The sequence below is a fragment of the Ctenopharyngodon idella genome, chromosome 13 (genome assembly GCF_019924925.1).
Source record: "Ctenopharyngodon idella isolate HZGC_01 chromosome 13, HZGC01, whole genome shotgun sequence".
Taxonomy (NCBI): Eukaryota; Metazoa; Chordata; class Actinopteri; order Cypriniformes; family Xenocyprididae; genus Ctenopharyngodon; species Ctenopharyngodon idella.
In genome coordinates, this window is record NC_067232.1 from 37459512 (window position 1) to 37485924 (window position 26413).

At 40.9% G+C, this 26413-nt stretch overlaps 1 protein-coding gene across 2 annotated transcripts in view; it reads left to right on the forward strand.

The window, feature by feature from the left end:
- Positions 1–26413, forward strand: part of agpat5 (1-acylglycerol-3-phosphate O-acyltransferase 5 (lysophosphatidic acid acyltransferase, epsilon)) — a 198647-nt gene that overhangs the window by 156714 nt on the left and 15520 nt on the right. The window contains exon 10 of one of the 2 annotated variants that reach the window (XM_051916837.1): positions 14849–15436. The exons of the other annotated variant lie outside the window; for it this stretch is intronic. Coding sequence (XP_051772797.1) covers positions 14849–14931 — 83 coding nt within the window. The 3' untranslated portion in view covers positions 14932–15436. Of the gene's footprint in view, positions 1–14848; positions 15437–26413 lie in introns of those variants that run through there. 2 annotated transcript variants of the gene reach the window in all.

Below are 26413 nucleotides of genomic sequence, written 5' to 3' on the forward strand. Positions count from 1 at the left end.
CTAAACAAGCCAATGGAATTGGCGTGCAATATTTGCATAATACGCACCGCCCCCGCCAGGTGGGTGTAAATAGGGAAGTGGATGCAATCGCAGTCTGTCTTTCGCTTCGAAGCCAACCTGTTGTGTTCCTGCTATTTGAATGAGAGTGACTTCTCAAGCCTTTGAAGAGCCTTTGTTTCGTCATGCTGGTGTTAAGGCACCCTACAGCGAAGCTACGAGCCTTCACAGAGCGAGCTTTCACGAGCTTATGAAGAATTTGTTGGAGAATTTATACAGCTCTCAGCTGCTGTTTTCACAGCATTGTTTTCTGCCCCGTTGGTTTGCGATTTGGGCCGGTTCCTCTGTGCGTGTGACTGCCAGGCGATCAGTGTGTACCTGCACATCGCGGCTGTTCCCTGTGTGCTTCAGCACAAAAGAACAAGAGTTGAATTTCTCCCTTCTAAAAGAGCTTCACAGACGAACACTGCATCTTTTTCAAGATGTCATTTCGTCTGTGCATTACTGGATGCGGTCGTTCCCTGGTCCCCGCTGATGGTCATAATCGCTGTGTTACATGCCTGGGCGTTCAGCATGCTGAGGCAGCTTTTGTGGATAGCTCATGTTCTCACTGCGGGAACATGACTATCTCAGTGTTGAGGTCTAGACTCTCGTTCCTTGGTTCTCAGGGAGCGGGGGTCCCCTCCACTTCTCCACTCTGATGGGGAGGCTAAGGAGTACACTGGGATTTCCCCAGTCAAGCGAGCCGTTGCGATGCAACTGTGTCCATTGGCCGCTGGCTTGCGCGGCGAACCACGTCTCCCATCCCGGGCCTGTAAATTCTCGTCAAGCTTGACGAAGAAAACGTACAAAGCCTGCGGATAGGCCACCTCTGCCTTGCATGCCATGGCCCTGCTACAGGTCTATCAGGCCAAAGCGCTCATGGACATGCCCCAGGGTGGTCTTGACCAACAGCTGCTGGGGGAGCTGCGCGCCGCCACCGACCTCACCCTCCGGGTGACTAAGGTGACGGCTCGCTCTGTTGGTCAAGCAATGGCTACGCTTGTAGTCGGCTGTGGCTGACCTCGGCAGACATGAGGGAGACCAATAAGTATCGGTTCCTGGACTCCCCCGTGTCTCAGGTCGACGCAGTCGAGAGCTTAACCCAGCAGTTCTCGGCCGCACAGAAGCAGACTGAGGCCATAAAACATATCCTGCCCCGGCGGTCCGCTGCTGCCTCCACCCCACCGCCGGCTGCACAACCTCAGTCTGCTCATCGCTGCATCGTCCTCTGCCCCTGCTAAGTCTGCAAAGCAGCAGCCTCCACCCGCCAGACAGCAGGGAGCCGGTCGCGGACATGGCGCCCAGCCCGCTCAGACCCCAGCCAAGCCAGGTGGCAAGAAAATGAGGAAGCGGTCCTGAGACGGGCGACCTGGAAGGGAGGATGTCAGCTCTTCGGGAGTTGATGCCCACATCTCTCCCTCCACTGGAGGAGGGCCGGGGGGAATTTGTGTGTCGTATTGTCCCGCCGCTGGCTCTCCGGAGTCCAGCGATACCCACCTTTTCACAAAAAGAGCTGCTTCCAGCCCCCTCTCACCTCGCCAGCAGGTCCCAGTGTGTATGTCGAGGCCGCCTCCCTTGCGCCGTCTCCCATACACACTGCCACCTCGCAGAGTCCGACCCCACTTCGGGCCGCTATGCCGTCCGAGTCAGGTCCCAGTACTCTGCCTCGCTGCCCCACGTCGGGTACGTCTGTGGTGCCTTTGGTCCCACTGGCTCGGAGTCTGGGAGCGTGGTTAGCGCTTCCCAGCCCGTCCCGCTGGCTCATTCGTACCATCAGACTCGGCTATGTGATTCAGTTCGCCCGGCGTCCCCCGGTGTCCAGGGGTGTCCACTACACTCGCTTGTCCCTGGACAATGCACCTGTTCTCCGGGCAGAGATTGCTGTCCTCCTGGCGAAGGATGTAATCGAGCCGGTCCCTCCAGCCGATATGAAGTCGGGGTTTTACAGCCCGTACTTCATTGTACCCAAGAAAGGTGGTGGGTTATGGCCAATCCTAGATCTGACTGTCCTGAATCGGCCCCTTCACAGGCTGCCGTTCAAGATGCTTACGCAGAAACGCATTTTCGAATGCATCCGTCCCCAGGATTGGTTCACAGCGATCGACCTGATGTCTCGATTCTGCCTTGACACAGACCCTTCCTACGGTATGCATTCGAGGGTCGGGCATATCAGTACAAAGTCCTACCCTTCGGGCTGGCCCTGTCGCCCCGCGTCTTTACCAAGGTTGCGGAGGGGACCATTGTTCTGCTCAAGGAACAGGGCGTTTGCATTCTCAACTACCTCGACGACCGGCTCATTCTGGCCAGCTCGCGAGAGCAGTTGTGCAAACGCAGGGACATGATGTTAGCTCACCTCAGCTGGTTGGGTCTTCGGGTCAACTGGGACAAGAGCAAACTTGCCCCTGGGCAGAGGATCTCTTATCTCGGTATGGAACTGGACTCGGTCGCCCGGACAGCGCACCTCACCGAGTCAGTGTTGAACTGCCTGAGTTCGCTCAAGCGCAGGACAGCGGCCCCACTGAAACTTTTTCAGAGGCTCCTGGGGCATATGGCATCCTCAGCTGCAGTCATGCCGCTCGGATTGCTTCATATGAGGCCGCTTCAGCACTGGCTTCACGGCAGGGTCCTGAGATGGGCGTGGCAATGCGGTACGTTCCGTGTCCCCGTGACACCGAACTGCCGTCGTACCCTCACTCAGTGGTCGGTCCCTTCATTTCTGCAGGCAGGAGTTCCCCTCGAACAAGTGTTCAGGCATGCTGTGGTCTCCACAGATGCCTCTACTACCGGGTGGGGAGCCACGTACAACGGGCATGCAGTGTCGGGTCTGTGGACGGGGCCCCAACTGCATTGGCATATCAATTGCCTCGAGTTGCTAGCAGTACATCTTGCACTGGGCCGCTTCAAGGAGCTGTTGTCAGACAAGCACGTACTGGTCCGCTCGGACAGCACATACATCAACCGTTGCATACATCAACCATCAGGGGGGTCTACGCTCCCGTCGCATGTCGCAACTTGCCCGCCATCTTTTCCTATGGAGTCAGAAGCATCTGAGGTCGCTTCGTGCCATTCGCCTCCCAGGCGTGCTTCCGGGCGAATGGAGGCTCCATCCCCAGGTGGTCCAGCTGATCTGGCAGCATTTCGGGGCCGCACAGATAGATCTGTTTGCCTCTCCGGACACAGCCCATTGCCAGTTGTTTTATTCCCTGACCGAGGGCACTCTCGGCACGGATGCTCTGGCACACAGCTGGCCCCGGGGCCAACCTAAATATGCGTTTCCCCCACTGAGCCTTCTCGGCTTAGGCACAGCTCCTGTGCAAAGTCAGGGAGGACAAGGAGCAGGTCTTGCTTGTGGCTCCGTATTGGCCCACTCTGACCTGGTTTTCAGAACTGGCGCTCCCCACGACAGCACCTCCTTGGCCCATTCCTCTGAGGAAGGACCTTCTGACTCTGGCACCCGCGTCCCGACCTCTGGAAACTCCATGTCTGAGATTCTAAGTGATCTCCCCCAGTCGGTTGTAGACACTATCACTTCCACTAGAGCTCCTTCTACGTGGAACCTCTATGCGTTGAAGTGGAACCTGTTCGTCGAATGGTGTTCCTCTCACCAAGAGATCATGTTCAGTCAGGTCTATGCTTTCCTTCCTGCAAGAGGGTTTGGAGCGAAGGCTGTCTCCCTCCACCCTCAAGGTGTATATTGCCGCCATTGCCGCACATCACAATGCAGTCGATGGTAAGTCCTTGGTGAAGCATGACCTGATCGTCAGGTTCCCTAGGGGGGCGAGGAGACTGAATCCGCCTCGCCCTTCCTCTATACCCTCTTGGGATTTCTCCCTGGTACTTACATCTCTCCGGGGTCATCCCTTCGAGCCTTTGCAGTCAGTGGAGTTAAAAGTACTGTCCCTTAAGACCGTCCTCCTGGTTGCATTGGCCTCGGTCAAGAGGGTAGGGGACCTGCATGCATTTTCGGTCGACGAATTGTGCCTGGAGTTCGGGCCCGGTGACTCTCACGTTATCTTGAGGCCTGGATATGGCCTCAAGGTTCACTACCTTCAGAGATCAGGTAGTGAACCTGCAAGCGCTGCCTTCGGAGGAGGCAGACCCAGCCCTGGCTTTGCTCTGTCCCGTCCGTGCTCTGCGCCTGTACGTGGATAGAACACAAAGCTTTAGGACCTCAGATCAGATCTTTGTCTGTTATGGAGGCCAGTGGAAGGGAAAGGCTGTCTCCAAGCAGAGGATGGCCTACTGGATAGTGGACGCCATCGCCTTGGCTTATCAGTCCCAAGGCATGCCTTGCCCGCTCGGGTTAAGAGCTCACTCCACTAGAGGAGTTGCCTCTTCCTGGGCGCTGGCACACGGTGCCTCACTGACAGATATCTGTAGAGCTGCGGGCTGGGCGATACCCAACAAGTTAGCTAGATTCTATAGCCTTCGTGTGGAACCGGTATCCATTTCCCGTGTACTCGCTTCCAGTAGCCGGTAACACGAAGAACCCGTTCTAGTGTCGGCTTGCTATGCCACTCCCACCCCCTGGGCCGGATACATGCATCCGTTTGCTCCAGTAGAGTTCCCCACTTGGTGAACCCTGTCGAGTTCCTCCGCTTCCGCTTGCGGCTCGGACATTGCGGAGTGTCTGATGCCAGGCCAAACGTCCGTCTCCGACGTTGATGTTCAGCTGGGTGTCATATGTTGTGACCCCTCCACGTGAGTGGTCCCATATGTGTATTGTCCACGGTTAAACTCCTTACGGTGAGCCCGTGTCTTTCCCTTAGCAGAGTCAGCTCTGCTGTCACCTGTCAGATGAGTCTCCCCCAGGCTGGAGCCATCCTAGGGACTCCATATGCGTACTACCCACGGCCAGTCCATATGTGTATTTCCATGTAATTCCTCCCCTGCAGGGTAGGTTGTGGCCTCCGCAGCATCCCCTATGGGTTCGCTTCCCAAGTGTTGTCTAAGTCTTACTGTAGTGGGTCTTGCGGAACAGTAGTAGACTCTCTCAGTGTAAGCTGGCCCCCTTCTCCGCCCCCCAGGTGCGCCGGGTGGCTGGAGCTTACGCTGGGCGCTGGAAGGGGTCAGTAACTGTGGTGTTTTAATTGGGATCCCAATTCGTCGGTCACTACTGACGTACGTCGAATGTGACCAACTGAAAGGGAACCCTGAAGGAGGGAACGGAGACGTAAGTCCCGTCACCACAGTTCCTGTGCCTTCGCTGTAGTGCAGACTCAAGGTAGTCTCCTCAGCGAAAAACAGAGCGCGATTGCATCCGCTTCTCTATTTATACCCACCTGGCAGGGGCGGTGTGTATTATGCAAATATCGCACGCCAATTCCATTGGCTTGTTTAGTTTCACTCGAAGCTGATAGGGCTCTCTAACGATATCCCAATTTGTCGGTCACTACTGACGTATGTCTCCGTTCCCTCCTTCAGGGAACAAGGGTTACATACGTAACCAAGACGTTTTCCTGTGGTATTTGTAGTTAAAACACAGTAACCACAACACTTACCATGGTATTATCACAGTTACTGTAGTTTTACTGTGGTATTTGTAGTTAAAGCACAGTAACACAACACTTACCATGGTTTTACCACAGTAACCACAACACTTGCCAATACCTTTTTGTAATTCAATATTTTTTTCTGTCTTGCAGTTACTTCAGATCACATACTCCTCCATCTAAAGTTAGCAGCCAGAAAAATGGAGCGCAGCTGGAAGCATTTCGCATTTCGTGGAGAGAGAGAATGATTGAGTACAGAAAGGCCTTAAAATCTGCTAGATCTGCTTATTTTTCAAAACTTTTATAAGAAAATAAACACAACCCTAGGTATTTATTTGATACAGTGGCTAAATTAACAAGAAATAAAGCTTCAACTTCTGATGTTTCCAAAGAGCACAGCAGTAATGACTTTATGAACTTCTTTACTTGCAAGATTGATAATATTAGAGAAAAAATTATAACCATGCAACCGTCTATTACAGTATTGCGTCAGATAGTGCATTGTAGTGTCTCTGAGGAAAAATTCAGTTCATTTACTGCTTTAGGAGAGGAAGAATTGTCTAAACTTGTTAAATCATCAAAATCGACAACATGTATGTTAGACCCTATACCGACTAAGCTATTGAAAGAAATGCTTCCAGAGGTTATAGATCCTCTTCTTAATATCGTCAATTCATCTTTATCACTAGGATACGTACCGAAAACTTTTAAGCTGGCTATTATTAAACCTCTTATTAAAAAAACACAACTTGATCCTAGAGAATTAGTCAATTACAGGCCGATCTCAAATCTCACTTTTCTGTCAAAAATACTAGAAAAGGTAGTATCATCACAACTATGTTCCTTTTTAGAAAGAAATAGTATCTGTGAGGATTTCCAGTCAGGATTTAGACCGTACCATAGTACTGAGACTGCTCTCATTGGAGTTACTAATGATTTGCTCTTATCATCAGATCGTGGTTGTATCTCTCTATTAGTGTTACTGGATCTTAGTGCTGCATTTGACACTATTGATCACAATATTCTTTTAAATAGACTCGAAAATTATGTTGGCATTAGTGGAATTGCATTGTCATGGTTCAAATCATACTTATCTGACCGTTATCAGTCTGTAGTAGTAAACGAAGAGATGTCATATCGATCACAAGTTCAATATGGAGTACCGCAAGGCTCAGTACTAGGACCGTTGCTGTTCACTCTGTACATGCTACCCTTGGGAGATATCATTAGGAAGCATGGCGTTCACTGTTACGCTGATGATACTCAGCTCTATATTTCTTCGCGCCTTGACGAAACTTACCAATTCACAAAATTAACAGAATGCATAGCTGATATAAAAAATTGGATGACCAGTAATTTCCTACTACTAAATTCAGAAAAAACAGAGATTCTAATTTTTGGACCAAAAACTTCTTCACGTAATAACCTAGAATACTGTCTAACACTTGATGGCTGCTCTGTTAAGTCTTCGTCGTCTCTTAGGAACCTGGGTGTGCTCTTTGATACCAATCTTTTATTTGAAGGCCATGTTACTAGCATCTGTAAAACCGCATCCTTCCATCTTAAAAATATATCTAAACTACGACATATGCTCTCAATGAAAAATGCAGAACAGTTAGTTCATGCGTTCATGACCTCAAGGCTAGATTACTGTAACGCTCTACTGGGTGGTTGTTCTGCTCGCCTGATAAATATACTACAGCTCGTACAAAATGCAGCAGCTAGAGTTCTTACTAGAACTAGGAAGTATGACCATATTAGCCCAGTTCTGTCAACACTGCATTGGCTTCCTGTTAAACATCGTATAGATTTTAAAATCTTGCTAATTACTTACAAAGCACTAAATGGTTTAGCTCCCCAGTACCTGAGCGAGCTCCTAATTCATTATAGTCCTTCACGTCTATTGCGATCTCAGAATTCAGGCCAGCTGATAATACCTAGAATATCAAAATCAACCGCAGGCGGTAGATCCTTCTCCTATTTGGCACCTAAACTCTGGAACAATCTCCCTAGCATTGTTCGGGAAGCAGACACACTCTGTCAGTTTAAATCTAGACTAAAAACGCATTTCTTTAACCTGGCATACACATAACACATTACCAATTTATATTTTCAAATCTGTTAATGGATTATTAGGCTGCATAAATTAGGTCAGCCGGAACCGGGAACACTTCCTATAACACCTGATGTACTCGTTACATCAGAAGAAGAATGGCATCTACGCTAATATTAGTCTTTCTGGTTATCCCGAGGTTCACCGTAGTCAACCGGATCCAGGCCGTATCCAGGTGAGACCAAGAACCTGTGCCTTGACACGACCACAACGCAGCCCTGAAGTATCAGCAGAGATTGAGTCAACTAGATCATCCACTCTGAGGGCCTCATCGACACAACAACCACGACACAGTTCCTCATCAGCCATGATGAATACAATCCTCAATTGGATGGAACTGGAATAAATACTTTTGATGTTGCGATCCTGTCGGACTTATGATAGCTACCTGAATCGTAACAAAGCACTGTTGGCCAGAGGAGAACTGGCCCCCCGACTAAGCCTGGTTTCTCCCAAGGTTTTTTTCTCCATTTAAACACCTATTTGCCACTTGTCTGCCACCTGATGTCACCTGATGGAGTTTGGGTTCCTTGCCGCTGTCGCTTTTGGCTTGCTTAGTTGGGGACACTTGACATTTGACTTGACATTTGATATTCAACAGTGCTTTGATCTGCCTGCATTGACACTATTCTTTTAAGAGCTGCTGTGCAGCCAAATAATGTACCAGTTATCAATGTAAAGCTGCTTTGACACAATCTACATTGTAAAAAGCGCTATATAAATAAAGGTGACTTGACTTTTCATGTTCATACTTTTCAGTTGGCCAAGATTTCTAAAAATCCTTTCTTTGTATTGGTCTTAAGTAATATTCTAATTTTCTGAGATACTGAATTTGGGATTTTCCTTAGTTGTCAGTTATAATCATCAAAATTAAAAGAAATAAACATTTGAAATATATCAGTCTGTGTGTAATGAATGAATATAATATACGAGTTTCACTTTTTGAATGGAATTAGTGAAATAAATCAAGTTTTTGATGATATTCTAATTATATGACCAGCACCTGTAAGTGGGACCGGAAACATGTTGGGAAAGATTAAAAGACTCGGTAATATTCATCAAATTAGAGGCAAAATTATCAGAGATATCATCAACATGAATGTTGAAGTCACCAATAATCACAATTCTAGACAGCTTAAGAATAGATGACAAAAAATCACTGAAATCATCTAAAAAGGAGCTGTTTGGACCAGGTGGCCGGTAAATTAAAATACAATAAATAAAATAAACAGTGATGTCATTGTCCAGCTCATTTCAGATCAGACACCTACGAGATCAAAGGCAGATATTGTGGGATTCAAGATATGTTACTAATAAACTGGACAAGTGGCTGTTAACATATGTATTTGTCATTGAATCATTCATTCAAGAGATTTGTTCATAAATGCTGATTCATCTAGTAAAGAAACAAGTGAAGTATTTATGGGTGAGTCATAGAATAAATAAATAAATAATTTATTCAAATCAATTAAATAGACTGCAGCAATTAATATTTTGTCAGAACCTCTAGTTAATTACATGTTGTTTTGTTTAGTTGGTGTTCAGAATCATGGGAGAATCAAATTTTATTGTGGGTGTGGGTAGGAGCGTTAAAAAAAAAGGAAGATGATTATGGCTGTCTTTTTTGTCAATTCAGGTTTTGTAACATTTTAAAAGCTCTTTATTCCACAGACAGTAAAAACTAGTCAGTAAAAATAAATAAAGGAAATTTACTTTTGATACTTACACTTTTAAAAGCAAGTACTTCTGTACTTTTACTTAAGTAAAAATCTGTCTTTACAAGTAATATGGAGTAATATTTAACAAGCAGTATCTGTACTTTCACTCAAGTAGGGTTGTGTACTTTGTCCACCTCTGCCTTTAACCGAATATGAAGGTATTCCAGTTAGGGAGGAAGTAACTTATCTTGGTATCAATATCTGTAAAAAATCAGTCAGACAGAGTACAATCCAATTTCCAACCCCTTATGGTGAAAATTTAAAAGAAAGTTGATATGTGGCTTATGAGGGATTTGCCACTTAAAGGTAGAGTTCTTTTGTCCAAAACAGAGGGGCTATCTCGTTTAGTCTATCCTGCAAAAGTATTAGAAGTACCAAAATCTTTTCTTAAAACTTTGATTCAACTTCATTAAACTTCAACTCCCCATTCAGTTATCCAATTTTCATAGACAGGTTCTTTTATGTTGGCTTCTTTTAGCCATTTTATGTTGACACATTTTTATGTTGACACATTTTTATGTTGACACATTTTTCCCTCTACAAACAGTTAATTTGGAATAATAAAATTGTTAAAGAATAAATCAATCTTCTACAGCAATTGGGTTAAAAATTATTGATTGACATCAAAGCAAATTTAAAAGTGCTATCTAATGCTAATCGTAAATACTCTAAGATTATTATTCACGTCGGCACTAATGATCAGTCGGAGGTCACTAAAATAAATATTAAAGAGGTGTGTTCGCCAGAGCAATGAGATACTTAGCTTACTGTCCTCACTCAATGGCTGGCTGTCTAAGTGGTGTCTGCAGAATAATATAGGGTTCATAGACAATTGGAAAGGTTTTTGGGGCAGACCTGACCTGTTGAAAAGAGATGGTATCCATCTGTCCTGGAATGTTGCCACTCTTGTTTCTAGTTAAATGGCAGAGCTGAAACATGACAAACTGGGGCCCAGGTCAGGAAGCAGACAGACTGGCTAAACTGACCTTCTGCTAGCTATCTCATGTCACAGAAGTCAGATAAATCCAAACACATAGAGACTCTTTCACCTAGATATCACATAGAGAGTGTGTCTGTTCCCCGATTTAGTAAATACAAAAAACTCCCAATCCCATTTAAGGGTAAAAATTTAATTGATGTTCAACAAATTAAAAACAGATATAAAGCAGATGAACAAATGATAAAGCTTGTGTTGTTGAATATTAGATCCCTTTCTTCAAAAGCACTTATTGTAAATGATATGATCACAGATTTTAAACTAGATGTGCTGTGTTTGACAAAAACCTGGCTAAAACCAGATGATTACATTACTTTAAATTAGTCCACCCCTCAAGATTATTGTTATAAACACGAGATTCGTCTGCAAGGCAAAGGGGGAGGTGTTGCAGTAATTTATAGTAATATCTTCAGTATTACTCAGAAGTCTTTCACATATATGGTGCTTCATGTATCGTTATGTAGTGTACATGATAAATCCCGTTTAACATTTGTGCTGGCTACTTCTATACAGGCCACCAGAGCACCATACAGACTTTATCAAAGAATTTGCTGATTTTCTATCAGAGTTAGTACTGGCTGCAGATAAAGTCCTAATTGTTGGTGATTTTAATATCCATGTAGATAATGAAAAAGACGCATTGGGATTGGCATTTACAGGCATTCTAAACTCTATTGGAGTTACACAACAAGTGTCAGGACCCACTCATTGTCGTAATCACACTTTAGATCTAATATTGTCACATGGAATTGATCAATATCGATGCCATTGAAATTCTGCAGCAGAGCGATGACATCTCAGATCATTATCTAGTCTTGTGTATACTACATTTAGCCAAGGCTGCAAAACCACCTCCCTCTTACAAATATCGTAGAACTATCACCACTAAAGACTGCTTTTTTAAATAATCTTCCTGATCAGTTTCACCTCTTCAGCATACCAGATAGCTTAAAAGATACTAACTACTACTGACTCTCATTTTTGCGTACAGAAAGGCCTTAAAAACTGCTAGATCTGCTTATTTTTCAACTCTCTTAGAAGAAAACATACACAACCCTAGGTATTTATTTGATACAGTTGCTAAATTAACGAGAAATAAAGCTTCAACTTCTGACATTTCCAAACAGCATAGCTTTGACTTTATGAACTTCTTTACTTGCAAGAATGATAATATTAGAGAGAAAATTATAACCATGCAACTGTCTACTACAGTATCACATCAGACAGTGCATTGTAGTGTCCCTGAGGAAAAATTCCATTCATTCGTTGCTATAGGAGAGGAAGAATTGTCTAAACTTGTTAAATCATCAAAATCAACATGTATGTTAGACCTTATACTGACTAAGCTATTGAAAAAGATGCTTCCAGATGTCATAGATCCTCTTCTTAATAACATTAATTCATCGGTAACACTTTACAATAAGATTCATTAGTTAACATTAGGTAACTACATTAGTTAACATGAACTAATAATGAACTGTAATAATACTCTAATTCTAATAATGAATCTTTGTTAATGTTAATTTCAACATTTACTAATAAAATACTACTTGATCCTAGAAAATTAGTCAACAGGTTACAGGTTGAGGTTTTTTATGTCAAAAATACTAGAAAAGGCAGTATCATCACAACTACATTCCTTTTTAGAAAAAAATGGTATCTGCAAGAATTTCCAGTCAGGATTTAGACCATACCATAGAACTGAGACTACTCTCATTAGAGTTACAAATGATTTGCTCTTATCATCAGATCATGGTTGTATCTCTCTATTAGTGTTACTGGATCTTAGATTAGTAAATGCTAATCTAAGATCCATTAGCATTTGATCTAAGATCATTAGCATTTGACACTATCAACCACAACATTATTTTTAATAGACTCAAAATTATGTTGGCATTAGTGAAATTGCACAGGCATGGTTCAAATCATACCTATCTGACAGTAAATGAAGAGATGTCATACCGATCACAAGTTCAGTGTGGAGTACTGCAAGGCTCAGAACTAGGACCGTTGCTTTTCACTCTGTGCATGCTACCCTTGGGAGAAATCATTAGGAAGCATGGCATTAGTTTTTTCTGTTACACTGATACTCAGCTCTATATTTCTTCGCACCCTGACAAAACTTACCCATTTGCAAAATCAACAGAATGCATAGCTTATATAAAAAAATGGATGACTAGTAATTTCCTACTACTAAATTCAGAAAAAACAGAGATTCCAATTTGTAGTGTCTGTTCAAAATTGGATCTGCCCGTCAAGTTAGAATCTTCAGAATGCTTTTAGCCTCCTGAACTGTGCATGTAAATCACGAATCGGCTCCGGCAAGTCCGGGACCAATTGCCCCATTGGCACCTTTGTTACCCCAGTAAAGAAAAACAGAACACATTCTCACCAGCCCCAGAGACTTCAAAGAGTCACCCTGGTGGGACTAAAGGACATACGGTCACAGACACTGGCCACAACCCCAATACACACACACATACAGACACTCACAAACACGCATGGAGATTGTGAATGTACATTTATCCTCCAAATATGACTGTGCCAATATGTACCCGTCGCTGTATTTAAAGGTGCACGTATTTATCCCTAGTATATAAGCTTAGCTACGACTGTAGTTGTATTAGTTTTCTTCTAAACGATAAAACTCAAGTATAAACTGTATCTCACCTTTTATGTCTTTGCCATCTGACAAGTTTGGTCTCATTGTAAAGCTTTCGTTATGCTCTAATTGAAAATGTATGTCACATGACTGTAAAATGCATTCTTCTATTTTTAATGGTACTTTGAAGAAAATGTACTCCGATCGGACACTTCGTAAACCATGCAAATTAGGTCATAAATGGAGACAAAGAAAGAGTTTGCCCGCCAAAATCGCACCCTCATCATTGGCTGATGTATCCCAGGAGGCGTTCTGGCCTGTTGTCCTTAAAACACAATGACACGCATCTCTCATTGTCTCTCGATTGTCTCTCGCCATTTCACACACGTCTCTCCCGGACGTCTCGGCGACCGCGCTTCCATCACGCGCCCCCTCTCTTCGGGACGACCATCTTTTGGCAACAAGTTTCTTTGTCAAACCCTCTTCATCCGTCGCCCTAAGTCTTCTCTCTTCATCGCCTAGGAGACGGACTCTTTTTCTTTATTTTCCGGTTATCTTACTCTTAAGTTAAACCCTTGTTTGAAAATCCCGCCGAAGAACACCTTCTCGGAAAAGGACCAATCGCTTCAGCCGCACGCACCGAAACTCCCGCAGAAACACGAAACGACCACAGCACCTGAACCTATGCAAGTATAGAACCATTCTTTCCAAAGCGTTTTAAGCTCGATGTGTAAGCTGAGTTTCCTTGCTGGCTCTCAAAGGTTTTAACTGTTAGTAAGTTGCCATTCCTTTGATCACCTCTGTTTTCTTGACTTTACTTTCGCTTTCTATATATGTGTATTGTTTGTGTATGTTTAGTAGTATAGTCTCTGTATCCGTAGTTTCATATATTAAATACATTATATTCATGCTCGATTGTTTTTTTTGCTCATGCAACAAACCCAGGTCACTTTAACGTTTCGATCCAGTATCCTTGCTTTACGCATTGATGCTAGAATAGGAAGTCTTTCTCGTGGCCAGAGAAAAACCTTCCTTTTATAATCGGCTATGAGGAGCTAACGGTTTGCTGGACAAACTAATAGTTTCTCTAAATTATTATCAAACCAGAACTAATCATATATGTGATTGATTATAATTCGTTGTAATTAATTCACAATATATGTATAATTCCCTCTCGGGTCGGTATATGTATTATAATTAATCATAAAGCTTTATGATTTATTATATTCATATATTTCACCCATAAATTAATTAAATACCTGTACTGATTCGCTACAAATTATTGGCTCAAATTCTCTCTTAACACTTGATGGCTGTTCTGTTAAGTCTTCGTCATCAGTTAGGAACCTGGGTGTGCTCTTTGATTACAATCTTTGATTTGAAAGCCACATTTCTAGCATCTGTAAAACTACATTCTTCCATCTTAAAAAAATATCATATGCTCTCAATTACAAATGCGTTTGTAGTTAGTTCATGCGTTCATGACCTCAAGGCTAGATTATTGTAATGCTCTACTGGGTGGTTGCCCTGCTCGCTTAATAAACAAACTACAGCTAGAGTTCTTACTAGAACCAGGAAGTATGACCATATTAGCCCAGTTCTGTCAACACAGCATTGGCTCCCTATTAAACACCGTATAGCTTTTAAAATCTTGCTAAATTGCTTACAAAGCACTAAATGGTGTAACTAAAAGTTTGCAGCCAAACTTATTTTACTGTTGGCCAGTTGATAATACCTAGAATATCAAAATTAACCGCAGATGGTAGATCCTTTTCTTATTTGGCACCTAGCATTGTTTGGGAAGCAGACACACTCTGTACTCATTACATCAAAAGAAGAATGGCATCTATGCCATCTACTAATATTAGTCTCTCTGTTTATCCCAAGGTTTACCGTTGTCAGTCGGATCCGGGCCGTATCCAGATCAGATGGAGGACCTGCGCCTAGACACGACCACAACGTATCTCTGAAGTGTCAGCTAGATTGTGTCAACTAGACTCTCCCCTGTGAAGGCCTCATCGACATGACAGCCAGTGGCACAGATCCTCAACAAAACCCTTTCCATACCGACGTGATGAATCCGATCTTCAACCAGATGGAACTGGATTAAATATTTTGACTGTTCCGATCCCAATTTGACTTATGACTTTTGACTCATGCACTGTTCATTGTTGGCCAGAGGAGGACTGGTCACCCAACTGAGCCTGGTTTCTCCCAAGGTTTTTTTTTTTTCTCCATTTTTGTCACCTGATGGAGTTTGGGTTGCTTAACTGGGGACACTTGATATTCAACACTTGATATTTTTTATCGGTCTGCCACCATTGTATGCAAATTGGACTGAGCTGGACAATGACATCACTGTTTTTTCCAGAGCTTCTGTGTAGCCAAACTTATTTTCCTGTTATCACTGTAAAGCTGCTTTGACACAATCTGCATTGTAAAAAGTGCTATATAAATAAAGGTGACTTGACAAAGTACACAACTCTATTACTTGAGTGAAAGTACAGATACTACTGGTCAAATATTACTACATTACAAGTGAAAGCTGTATAGACAGATTTTTACTTGCTGTACTTAAGTATCAAAAGTAAATTTCCTTTTTTTTATGTCAAAGCATTGTTTTATTATTGTTGCATTGTAGTATGTAATACTTACAATACCTAATGCCTCTGAAGCAACCTTCTGAATACACTGAATAGCTTTTACTCTCAGTGGAATAAAGAGCTTTTAAAATGTTACAAAACCTATAGAAATGAAACAACTGAATTGACAAAAAAAAAAAAAAGACAGCCATAATCATCTTAATTTTTTTTTATTTAACGCTCCTACCCACCCCCACAATAAAATTTGATTCTCCCACAATTCTGAACACCAACTAAACAAAATAACATGTAATTTACTAGTGGTTCTGACATAATTGCTGAAGTCTATTTAAAATTGTTTAATTGATTTGAATGAATTATTTTTAAAAAATATGTTTGATGATTCAATGATTCAATAAATTACTCATAAATACTTACCTTTTTCATTACTAGATGAAACAGCATTTATGAACCAATCTCATATGAATGATTCAATGACAAATACCATTTTTTAACAATCACTTGTCGACTTGTCGCCACCTGGTTGCGAAACAATGTAATGATACAATCATTATTTCAAGCATCAAGTTAACTTTCAGAAGGTGTTTGCCCTGTTTTGGTCATAGACATCAGTGTTTATATGCAAACTGTAAACTTTTATCCCTGTACTTCTGTGATAATTTGAATATTTGTAACGCAGAATGAAAATAATGATAGGCTACTGTGTGGTTGAAAAGACTGTTTTTGAAGCTGTTTCATGATAACTGCTCTCTCTGGCTCAGCGACAGCACCAACATAGATTTGAATCTTCCGGTATGATTTTTGTCAAACGTTTAAGACAGGTAAATCGGTATCTTTTAGGTAAGCGATTGTGTGGGTGTTTGAAACGAGATTGCGATCTTTTTATGAATAATCGTGCAGCTCTACACATAACAATTAATTATACAAGGAAACAAAAGTTATAAGATATTAACTTATTTAATCGTCTTCTTCCATTTTGGTCTTGTTTGGGTGTTGCTTTGCAAGAAGTCAGTCGGAGAACAGGTGCACGGTCACTCAAGGCTTCCTTATTTATTGGGCCTGAGACAGTCAACTGGGAGAGAAAGCATCTCAAAGCATTTTGAAAGTGACACACTTCCTGCTGCCAGTTTGTGGCATGTTTTGCATCCATGTGATCAGACTCCTACACCAACACACTGGTGAAGTTTCATAAAAATTAATCAATATAACACACTTCCTGATTCCCTTTTCTCGCCATAAATTCGTTGCCTCGCCATGGCCAAACTGTTCGAGATATCAAAAATCTGCTGGCAATTTTTCATCATCAATGTCTTGACTTCATGCTGACCGAGTTTGGCGGTGATCGGATTGATCGCCTAGGAGGAGTATATCAAATTCCAGAGCATGCGTTTTTCAAACAACCCGTAATAGTCGACTTCCTGTTGGGGTGGCGTATAACTTAGAGAACGAAAGTTGTTAGGCCTGATGAGGTCTATTTGTGTGCCGAGTTTCATACAAATACGTGCAAGCGTGTTTGATACATGGACCAAGTTTTCGGACTTTGTTCAAGGGGGCGCTGTTGAGCCCCCTGCCATGCCCGGGTACCAGCCTCTGTGGCGTCCTAATGGCTGCAGATTCCAATGTGTGTGCCAATTTTCAAGAGTTTTTGAGCATGTTAAGTCTCCCAAAAAGCCCCGGAAGACGGAAATTTAAAAAAAAATATATATATAGCTGCAAGCACCGATGACGAGCCCAAGCCCGGTGGCATCACCACCCCGGTTGCTTCAGGGCAACTGTGCACAGCGGGCAATAGGCATTTAAAACGGTTAAACAGCAAAGGACTATGTCAAATTCACTCCACATTTACTGCACTTTAAGGTGGTGCTATAGAGCCCCTCCTCCCCACCCATTTCTAAGGCTTTGCCCATGTCTACTGGATAATAATCCTGACATGTGTCGAGTTTCATACAATTTGAAGCATGCTAAGAGTCTCAAAAGCATCCAAAACGAATGTTAAAGTTTGATGGGTTGCCAAGGCAACTGTGTTTGAGATATCACGATTCTTTTCAAAGGTCTACATCTGCCATGTTTTGACATTATTCAAATGAAGTTTGAAGCAAATCGGGTAAAAATAAGAAGGTACCACCCCATTTTTGTCAAAAGGTGGCGCTATGGAGGCCCTTCTCCCTGCCCATTTATATGGTTTTGCCTTCAGCTTGGGCCCTAATAGCAATAATCCTTAGAAGAACAATAGACCCCTGCGCCTTAGTGGCTTGGGCCCTAATAATCAAACAGCACAAATAAATACAGTAAAGCAAAGATACAAATAAATAAAGCTTTTCAGGTTTTTCATGTATCCAGTTTTCAGGTACAGAAATTGAATAAAGTAGCTAATAAAATGTAAAACAACATTGCATGTAATCTTGACTGTATAAATAAAATAAAGATCAAACATTATTAATTATTAAGTTACTATTCAGTCATGAGTCTTTTGTTGTTTGATTAACATTAAAAACACATTCAGACAGCAGGAATGCAAGGGCTGCTGTCTCTTTAAGACATAACACACGGATCAGTACACTGATACTGAATACATGCATTCTTTCTCGACTGTATAAGTTCACCTAAGACATAACCGACTATGCTTGCTAGGATATTCGCCAAGACGGGCATGTTGATGTAATTTTGTGTGAATTTGTCCATTCAAGCACAAGACTTGAAAGAGACCTCAATATTTGCGCGCGGTACACGCGCTTTCGCGTGCGCGCTTTAGATGAGTGCACAAATCTTCTCACTGTTTTTTTGTTTTGTGATGGTTGTTCATGAGTCCCTTGTTTGTTCTGAGCAGTTAAACTGAGCTCTGTTCTTCAGAAAAATCCACCAGGTCCTGCAGATTCTTCAGTTTTCAAGGATTTTTTTTCATATTTGAACCCTTTCCAGCAGTGACTGTATGATTTTGAGATCCATCTTTTCACACTGAGGACAACTGAGGGACTATTAAACTATTAAAAAAGGTTCAAACATTCACTGATGCTCCAGAAGGAAACACAATGCATTAAGAGCCGGGGGTGAAAACTTTTTGAATTTGAAGATCAAGGTAAATTGTACTTAATTTGTCTTCTGGGAAACATGTAAGTATCTTCTGTTGCTTCTGAAGGGCAGTACTAAATGAAAAAAATTGATATTTAAACGAAATAAGAAAAATTTGTACATCTTTATCAATATATATTTTTTTTTTCCAACTACACATGGTTGATGTATTTATTTTCTTTTGTACTGTGCAATACTGTATTCATAACCACAAATGCTTACAGTAAAAAAAAAAAAAAAATAGTTTGGTTTCAATCTTTCTTTCACGCTTACCATGATTTTTTCAACATCTCTCTGCAAATTACTTTCAATCTTATACAGAAATGTACATAGCAGCTTATGAAAGAAGAGCTTTAGGTTTTGAATAATTGTGTATATATGATATATCCAAAAATAGAATATTATGGCAAATGTGTTTGCAAAGTAAGACAAATGTTTGCTTTTAAGATGTGTTTGTGATATTTTGAATGCAGAGTTTCATTTTGCATTTTGTTTGTGCAATTCTTGGATTTGTGTGTAAAGTTTTGAAAAAAAGAGACAAAGTTTTGAAAATGTGTGTAAGCAGTTGAAAAAAACTGTAACATCATTGCATGTTTCTCTATTTAACTTTTTTTATTAAAAACATAACATTTAAAACATAATTATAAAGGTAAAATGCACTGGGAAATCAATTTAAGGGGGCAAATATTGTCCCTTATGGAAAAGGTGTGACTGCAGGAAGAGAGGGGGTACGCAGAAGTATGTTAAATGGGTTTGGGAACCACCTGGCCTACACCAAATACTGATCCCTAAACCTACCCGTCTCCACCCCCTGGATCTGCATCAAACCTCGCCCCCCTGGATCGTGTGTACTGCAGTGAGGAGCTATGAAGAATACAATTGTATTGAAAGATTGAACGAAAGGAACCGGACAGTTGTATTTACACTGCAAAAAAAACAACAAAAAAAAACAAGGCCTTTCTGTTTCCATAAAAAATCTACTATTTATAAACCTCCTAAAACATATGTTTACCTCATAGGCAAAACTGCATAATTTTGATTTGTTTAAAACAATTAAAAAATACTATTTGGCCAGAGTAAAAGAGTAACTATCAGAAATCTGAAAAGTGTTTTATACAATTTTGCTTTTACGGATATTTTGATAGCCTATATTTATTCTAAAACAAGCCAGTGATACAAATGATTTTAGCATTTGTGTGACTGTACAAATGGCATTGCACACAAGGATATGCATAGTAAAATTAAGCGTGTAAGCTCCACATGTGGTTATTTCGGGGAGGAAACGAGGTGGAGATGCATGTACGCACAATCTTCCGCTGATCGATTTTGTGCAGGTTCTGGCGTAGGCATGTTTTTTTCAATCTGAAAACTTTTGGATGAAATCTACCTAAAGTTTTATACATGAGGCCCCTAGTCTGGAGAATAGAGTGGGCCTTGAGTACCACTTTTAGTGTGTAAGCATGTTTTAAAAAAAACTGTAAAAGGCCTTTCTCTGCAACTGGGGATGACTTGTATAAACCCTGTATATATTTACATATAGGATTATACAATTATCTAGTGATAACACCATGTTATTGCACATGCATTTCTTTCCACCAGATGGCACCAATCTGCCTCCATTCATTTTAAAATGATTTGATCTATTTTGACTGCATACATTTTTTTTTTTTTTAAATATATTTTTATTTTATATAGAAATAAATGGTGAATATTTAGTACCATGAAATCCCCTAAATATTAAAAGAAAAACATTATTACAGTTTTTTTTTCAACTGCTTACACACAAAATTCTTACTTGTCACACAATTTCTGAAACCTGACATTCAAACACCAGAACCACACACCAAATCTGCAAAACCATACACTAATTCTCGGCCTTCAACTCAGTTTTCAATTTTCATAAAACACTTTTTGCAAAACACAACACACGATTCTCTATGTAACACACAATAATCTAACAGGAAGTATCTTGATTTCCTTTTTCAAACACAGCCAGTAAAAAAAATACGTAGTTTGGTTTCAATCTTGCTTTCGTGTTTACCGTGAAATTTTCAACATCTTTGCCAATTACTTACTTTACTACATAAATGTACATAGGAGCTCATGAAAGCAGAGCCTTAGTTTTTGAATAACTGTGTGTATATGATATATCCAAAAATAGAATAAAGGTAAAATAGCAATAAATAGCAAAGGTGTTTGTAACGTAAGACAAATGTTTGCTTTTGAGATGTGTTTGTGATATTTTGAATGCAGTGCTTCATTTTGCAAGAGATGTGAGGCATTTTGCATTTTGTGTGTGCAATTCTTGGATTTGTGTGTAAAGTTTTGAAAAAAAAAGAGGCAAAGTTTTGAAAATGTGTGTAAGCAGTTGAAAAAAAACTGTAATAATATATTAATAATATTTTGTATAACTAAACATATAGTCCATTTCATTGAAAGAAAAAACTCATTCCGTTTTGCAATCAGGAGATATATGAACTATAACAAATGTGCTATTGCATTGCATACACGAACTGACTTATTTTTTTCTTCATTACAGTTTTTTCTGAATGCTTAAACCCTAACCGTGATTCTTATAGCACAATTTCTAAAACTATTAATACTTAAAGCAAAACCACTCACTGAGTTTGCAAAACTAAAAGCACAAACACTGCTTTGCACTCAGTTTGCAATTTTGTAACACACACTTTGCAAAACTGTAGGTACAATCCACTGCACAGCACTCTTTGCTACACAACTCACTGCTTTACACTCAATTTCCAAATGATCAACACACTCCTAGCAAAACTATACACATGTATGGCTATTATTTACACTATTTTGCCAACTGTCTGGCACACTGTCACATGTGAAAACTGTTTTAGATAATTAGTTCACTTTGCAATCAGCCTAAGCACTATAAATAAGCCACAGGTAAGCTGTCCGTGTGGAGTACAATGGAGGGAGCAGGAAGAGTGAGAAGAGTGAGAATTAGAGGAGGCCGAGGAAGAGGACGTGGAGGTGAAGAAGTAGGAGGAAGAGGAGGAGGAATAGGACGCGGAGGTGAAGAAGCGAGAGGGAGAGGACGACAAGGACAAGGAGGTGAAGTTAGAAGAAGAGGACAAGGAGGAGCAAGAGGAGGACGAGGAGGGGGAAGAGGAAGGGTAAGAAGAGTAAGAAATAGAATTACTGATGACATCAGAGCTACAATAGTGGACCATGTAATCAACCATGGAATGACCCTGAGGGAAGCTGGCCAACGGGTTCAGCCTAACTTGAGCCGCTACACTGTAGCAAGCATCATAAGGACATTTCAAAATGAGAATCAGTTAGTACAGTCACTTTGCACTAAGTTTTGTAGCACTGCCATACTCTAATGAGAAACACAACAATACCATACATGTAAAAATACTGAAATTGTTACTTTACAGAATTGCTAGACGTCTAGATGCTGGGGGCAGAGGAAGAATGTTCACTGCAGAACAAGAGACCCATATTGTCAATATGGTGATTGCAAATAATTCCATAAGGCTACGAGAAATTCAGCAGCGCATAATTGAGGATAACACCACCTTCCAAAACATACACAATGTGAGCATTTCTGTATTATCTTGTGTACTTGCCCACAACAGAATCCGAATGAAACAAATCTACAGAGTCCCTTTTGAAAGAAACAGTGAACGTGTAAAACAACTGCGATATGACTATGTGCAGGTAAGCTATAGTATCAATGGTACTGAATCTGGAAGTGCATACTGTAGTACTGTGCATGGGCCTGCTGTGCTGCATTTGTTTTGTCTTGTCCAGAGAGTGATGGAGCTAGAGGCAGATGCCATGGGTCATGAGCAGCTTTTTGTGGATAAAGCAGGTTTTAACCTCACTAAAACAAGGAGACGTGGCAGGAACATTATTGGACACCGTGCCATAATCAATGTCCCAGGACAACATGGTGGTAACATAACTATGTGTGCAGCTATAAGTCAAAATGGTGTTGTTCACCATCATGCAACCCTAGGCCCATATAACACTGCATACATTATTACATTCCTGGACACCTTACATGACATGCTCACTAATGTTCAGAGACCAGAGCAGACCAGATACGTCATCATATGGGACAATGTTAGTTTCCATAGGGCTGCTTTGGGCCGCAACAGGTTTACAGATCACCCACTCTTCACTGTACTCAACCTCCCCCCATACTCTCCATTCTTGAATCCAATTGAAGAGTTCTTCTCTGCCTGGCGCTGGAAGGTCTATGACCGTTATCCCCATCAACGCAAAGCCCTTTTACAGGCAATGGAGGAGGCATGTGGGGATATTGACAAGGCATCATGTCAGGCCTGGATACAGCATTCCAGAAGATATTTTCCCCGGTGCCAAGAGGACATTGCATGTGATGTAGACGAAATTTTGTGGCCGGACACAGAGAGACAACACGATGTAGACTGATTTTTTTTTTTTTTTCTCAGTGAAATTACTATTTTGTGTTTTGACTTGGAAAAATACACTTGTGTTTGTTTTGATGTGTGTAAAATAACACCAGTACTTGAAGTTTGGATCCCTTTATGTTTACAGAACTATGACAAAAGTATGACCTCAAACTGACATAGCCTACCTTGTGCACAGAGAAAGCAAAAGCCAGATGTGTTTTTTATTCATACCATCAGTGTGTAGTTGGCACATTGTGTGCTTATTAATGTGATGGCTTGTGTTAACTGTTTGATACGAAAATACCATTTTTACGAAGGTTTATTAGCTTTTGCAAGAGAACTACAATGTTTTGCTGATTTGGTAAAGCATTTTCTTATTCGTTTGTAGAGTTTTGCAAAAATAGCCAATAGTTACAAAAAATATGCTTAAGCCATCAGAAAAAAACTGTAAAGAGATAGCATTTTTCAGCACTGAAGACATAACATGTTTGTTGCATTGCATTGTATTGTGCATTCAGGGATAACATATGAGCTAAACCATGACAAATGTGCATTCCATTGCATACTTATTCCTTTGTGCACTGAAGTGATAACACAAAACAATATGTGCTGTTGCATTGCGATGCATACAAGAAATAACGTTGTGCATTCAGGAGATAACATATGAGATAAACTATAATAAATGTGCTATTGCATTGCATTGCATACAAGATCTAACATTCCATTTGTGCATTCGGGGATAACATATGAGCTAAACCATGACAAACGTGCATTGCATGATAATGTGAGATAAACTTTATTGCACTGCATTGCATACAAGAACTAACTCATTCCGTTGTGCATTCAGGAGATAACATATGAGATAAACTCTATTGCACTGTATTGCATACATGAACTAATTTATTCCTTTGTGCACTGAATAAATAACACATAACATGTGCTGTTGCCTCGCACAGCATTCAAGAACTAACTAATTCTGTTGTGCATTCAAGAGATAACATATAGGAAAACCCATATCAAATGTGCTATTGCATTGCATTGCATTGCTTACAGGAGCTAACTTATTCCTTTGTGCAGTGAACAGAAAACATAAAAATGTGCTGTAGCATTACACACATGATGTGAAAATCCATTCCAGTGAAGAAAGACATGTGCTGTTGCATTGCAATGCATACAAGAACTAACTCATTCAGTTGTGCATTCAAGAGATAACATATGCGATGTTGCATTGCACTGCATTCAAGATCTAACTTATTCCACTTAAGAGTAGCATGTTTGATGCAATGTGACTTAATCTATTGTGTGACTTAATCTATTGTGATTAAGTACATTGTGACTTAATCTATTGTGTGACTTAATCTATTGTGATTAAGTACAATGTGACTTAATCTATTGTGCAGTGAAAAATAACATAAGATATGTACTTGTTTGATTGCATTGTTTACATGAACTACCTTATTCGGTTGGGTATTGAAGAAAAACAGAAAATATGTGCTGTTGCATTGCAATGCTTACAAGAACTAAACTATCTGTTGTGAACTAAATTATCTGTTTCATAGCATTGCATACAAGAGCTAACTTGTTCATGTGCACTTAAGTGATAACACATAACATATGTGAGTTGCATTGCAATTGCAAGAACTAATGCATTCCTTTGTGCATTCAGAATATAACATACGAGACAAACCATAACAAATGTGCTTTTGCATTGTAGTGCATACAAGAAATTACTTATTTGTGCATTGAAGTGATAACATTTTTGTTGCTGCATTGCATTACATTCAAGATCTAACATTCCGCTGTGCATTGACGAGATAACATAAAAATGTGCTGTTGCATTACACACAAAGTGAAGAATAACACAATTGTTATTCTTCACACTCGTTTCATTGCATTGTATACAATAACTAACTTATTCCGTTGGTCGTTGAAGACAAAACATGTGTGCTGTTGCATTGAAATGCGTACAAAAGCTAAATTATCCTTTGTGCATTGACATGATAACACCTCAAACATGCTCTGTTTCATTGCATTGCAAAAACAAATTTGTTTCGTTGTGCTTTTAAAAGATAACGTGTTTGTTGCCTTGCATCGCATACAAGATCTAACATTCCGTTGTGCCAACGCACGGCAGTTCGTGACATAGTCACGAAATTTAATCTATTGATTCGTGTTCGTGGACACGAATTTCCCCTTTTTTTCATGTCACTCAACATGACTTTTAATCTAATGTATTTCTGTAGGACGTATCTTTCGTGAATACACCACGTTTTCCTTTCTGCCACTCGGGAGCACAGACGCTGTATTTTTTATATATATATATATATATATATATATATATATATATATTGTTATTAATTTTTAAACTTTAAGCGCTACATTACTCAACATTTAAACAGTAGATTTTATCCTTGTTTTATTGCTTTATATTATGTAGGTGGCTACACGCTTTGGTTTGGTGTGTCAAATCTAACAGTGAATACTACAGTAACCATGAGCCTTATCGACGTTACTATGGTGACGACGCCAGCTAAAACTACCCGAGGACCCGCCGCCGATTCTCTTTTAATGATATGAAAGTGAAAGTGAAAGTGAAGTGACATGTGGCCAAGTATGGTGACCCATACTAGGAATTTGTGCTCTGCATTAACCCATCCAAGTGTACACACACAGCAGTGAACACACACACACCGTGAACACAGCCATTGCTGCGACGCCCGGGGAGCAGTTGGGGGTACGGTGCCTTGCTCAAGGGTCTCACCTCAGTCTTGGTATTGAGGGTGGAGAGAGCGCTGGATATTCACTCCCCTCACCAACAATCCCTGCCGGACCTGAGACTCGAACCCATGACCTTTGGGTTACAAGTCCGACTCTCTATCCATGACCATCATTTTTAATGAGACTGTCCTCCGAAGAAAAACGACCCCATAGGTCGTTTAAGCGTATGTCGTCATCAAATGACCTTTGACTGCAATGAGAGGAAGGAGTGATCTTAAGCGTCGTAGTCCAGGTGTGTTTTATTTTATTTTTTAAAGTTATCGTTCTGATTGTCTGCAATTCATGCGTAAGTAACAATACCACTGAACGAATGTGATTTTACCACAGTAACTGTAGCTCGATCCTAAAGCCCAGTGACCACAGCACTTTCCATATTTTTACCATAGTAACTGTAGTTTTGCTCTGGTATTTGTAGTTAAATAAGAGTAACACAACACCATGCTTTTAACACTGTGGTATTTGTAGTTAAAACACAGTAACAACATTGACCATGCTTTTGCCGCAGAAACTGTGGTTTCACTGTGTACTATTTGTAAAGCACAGTAACACAACACTTACCATGGTATTATCACAGTTACTGTAGTTCCCTT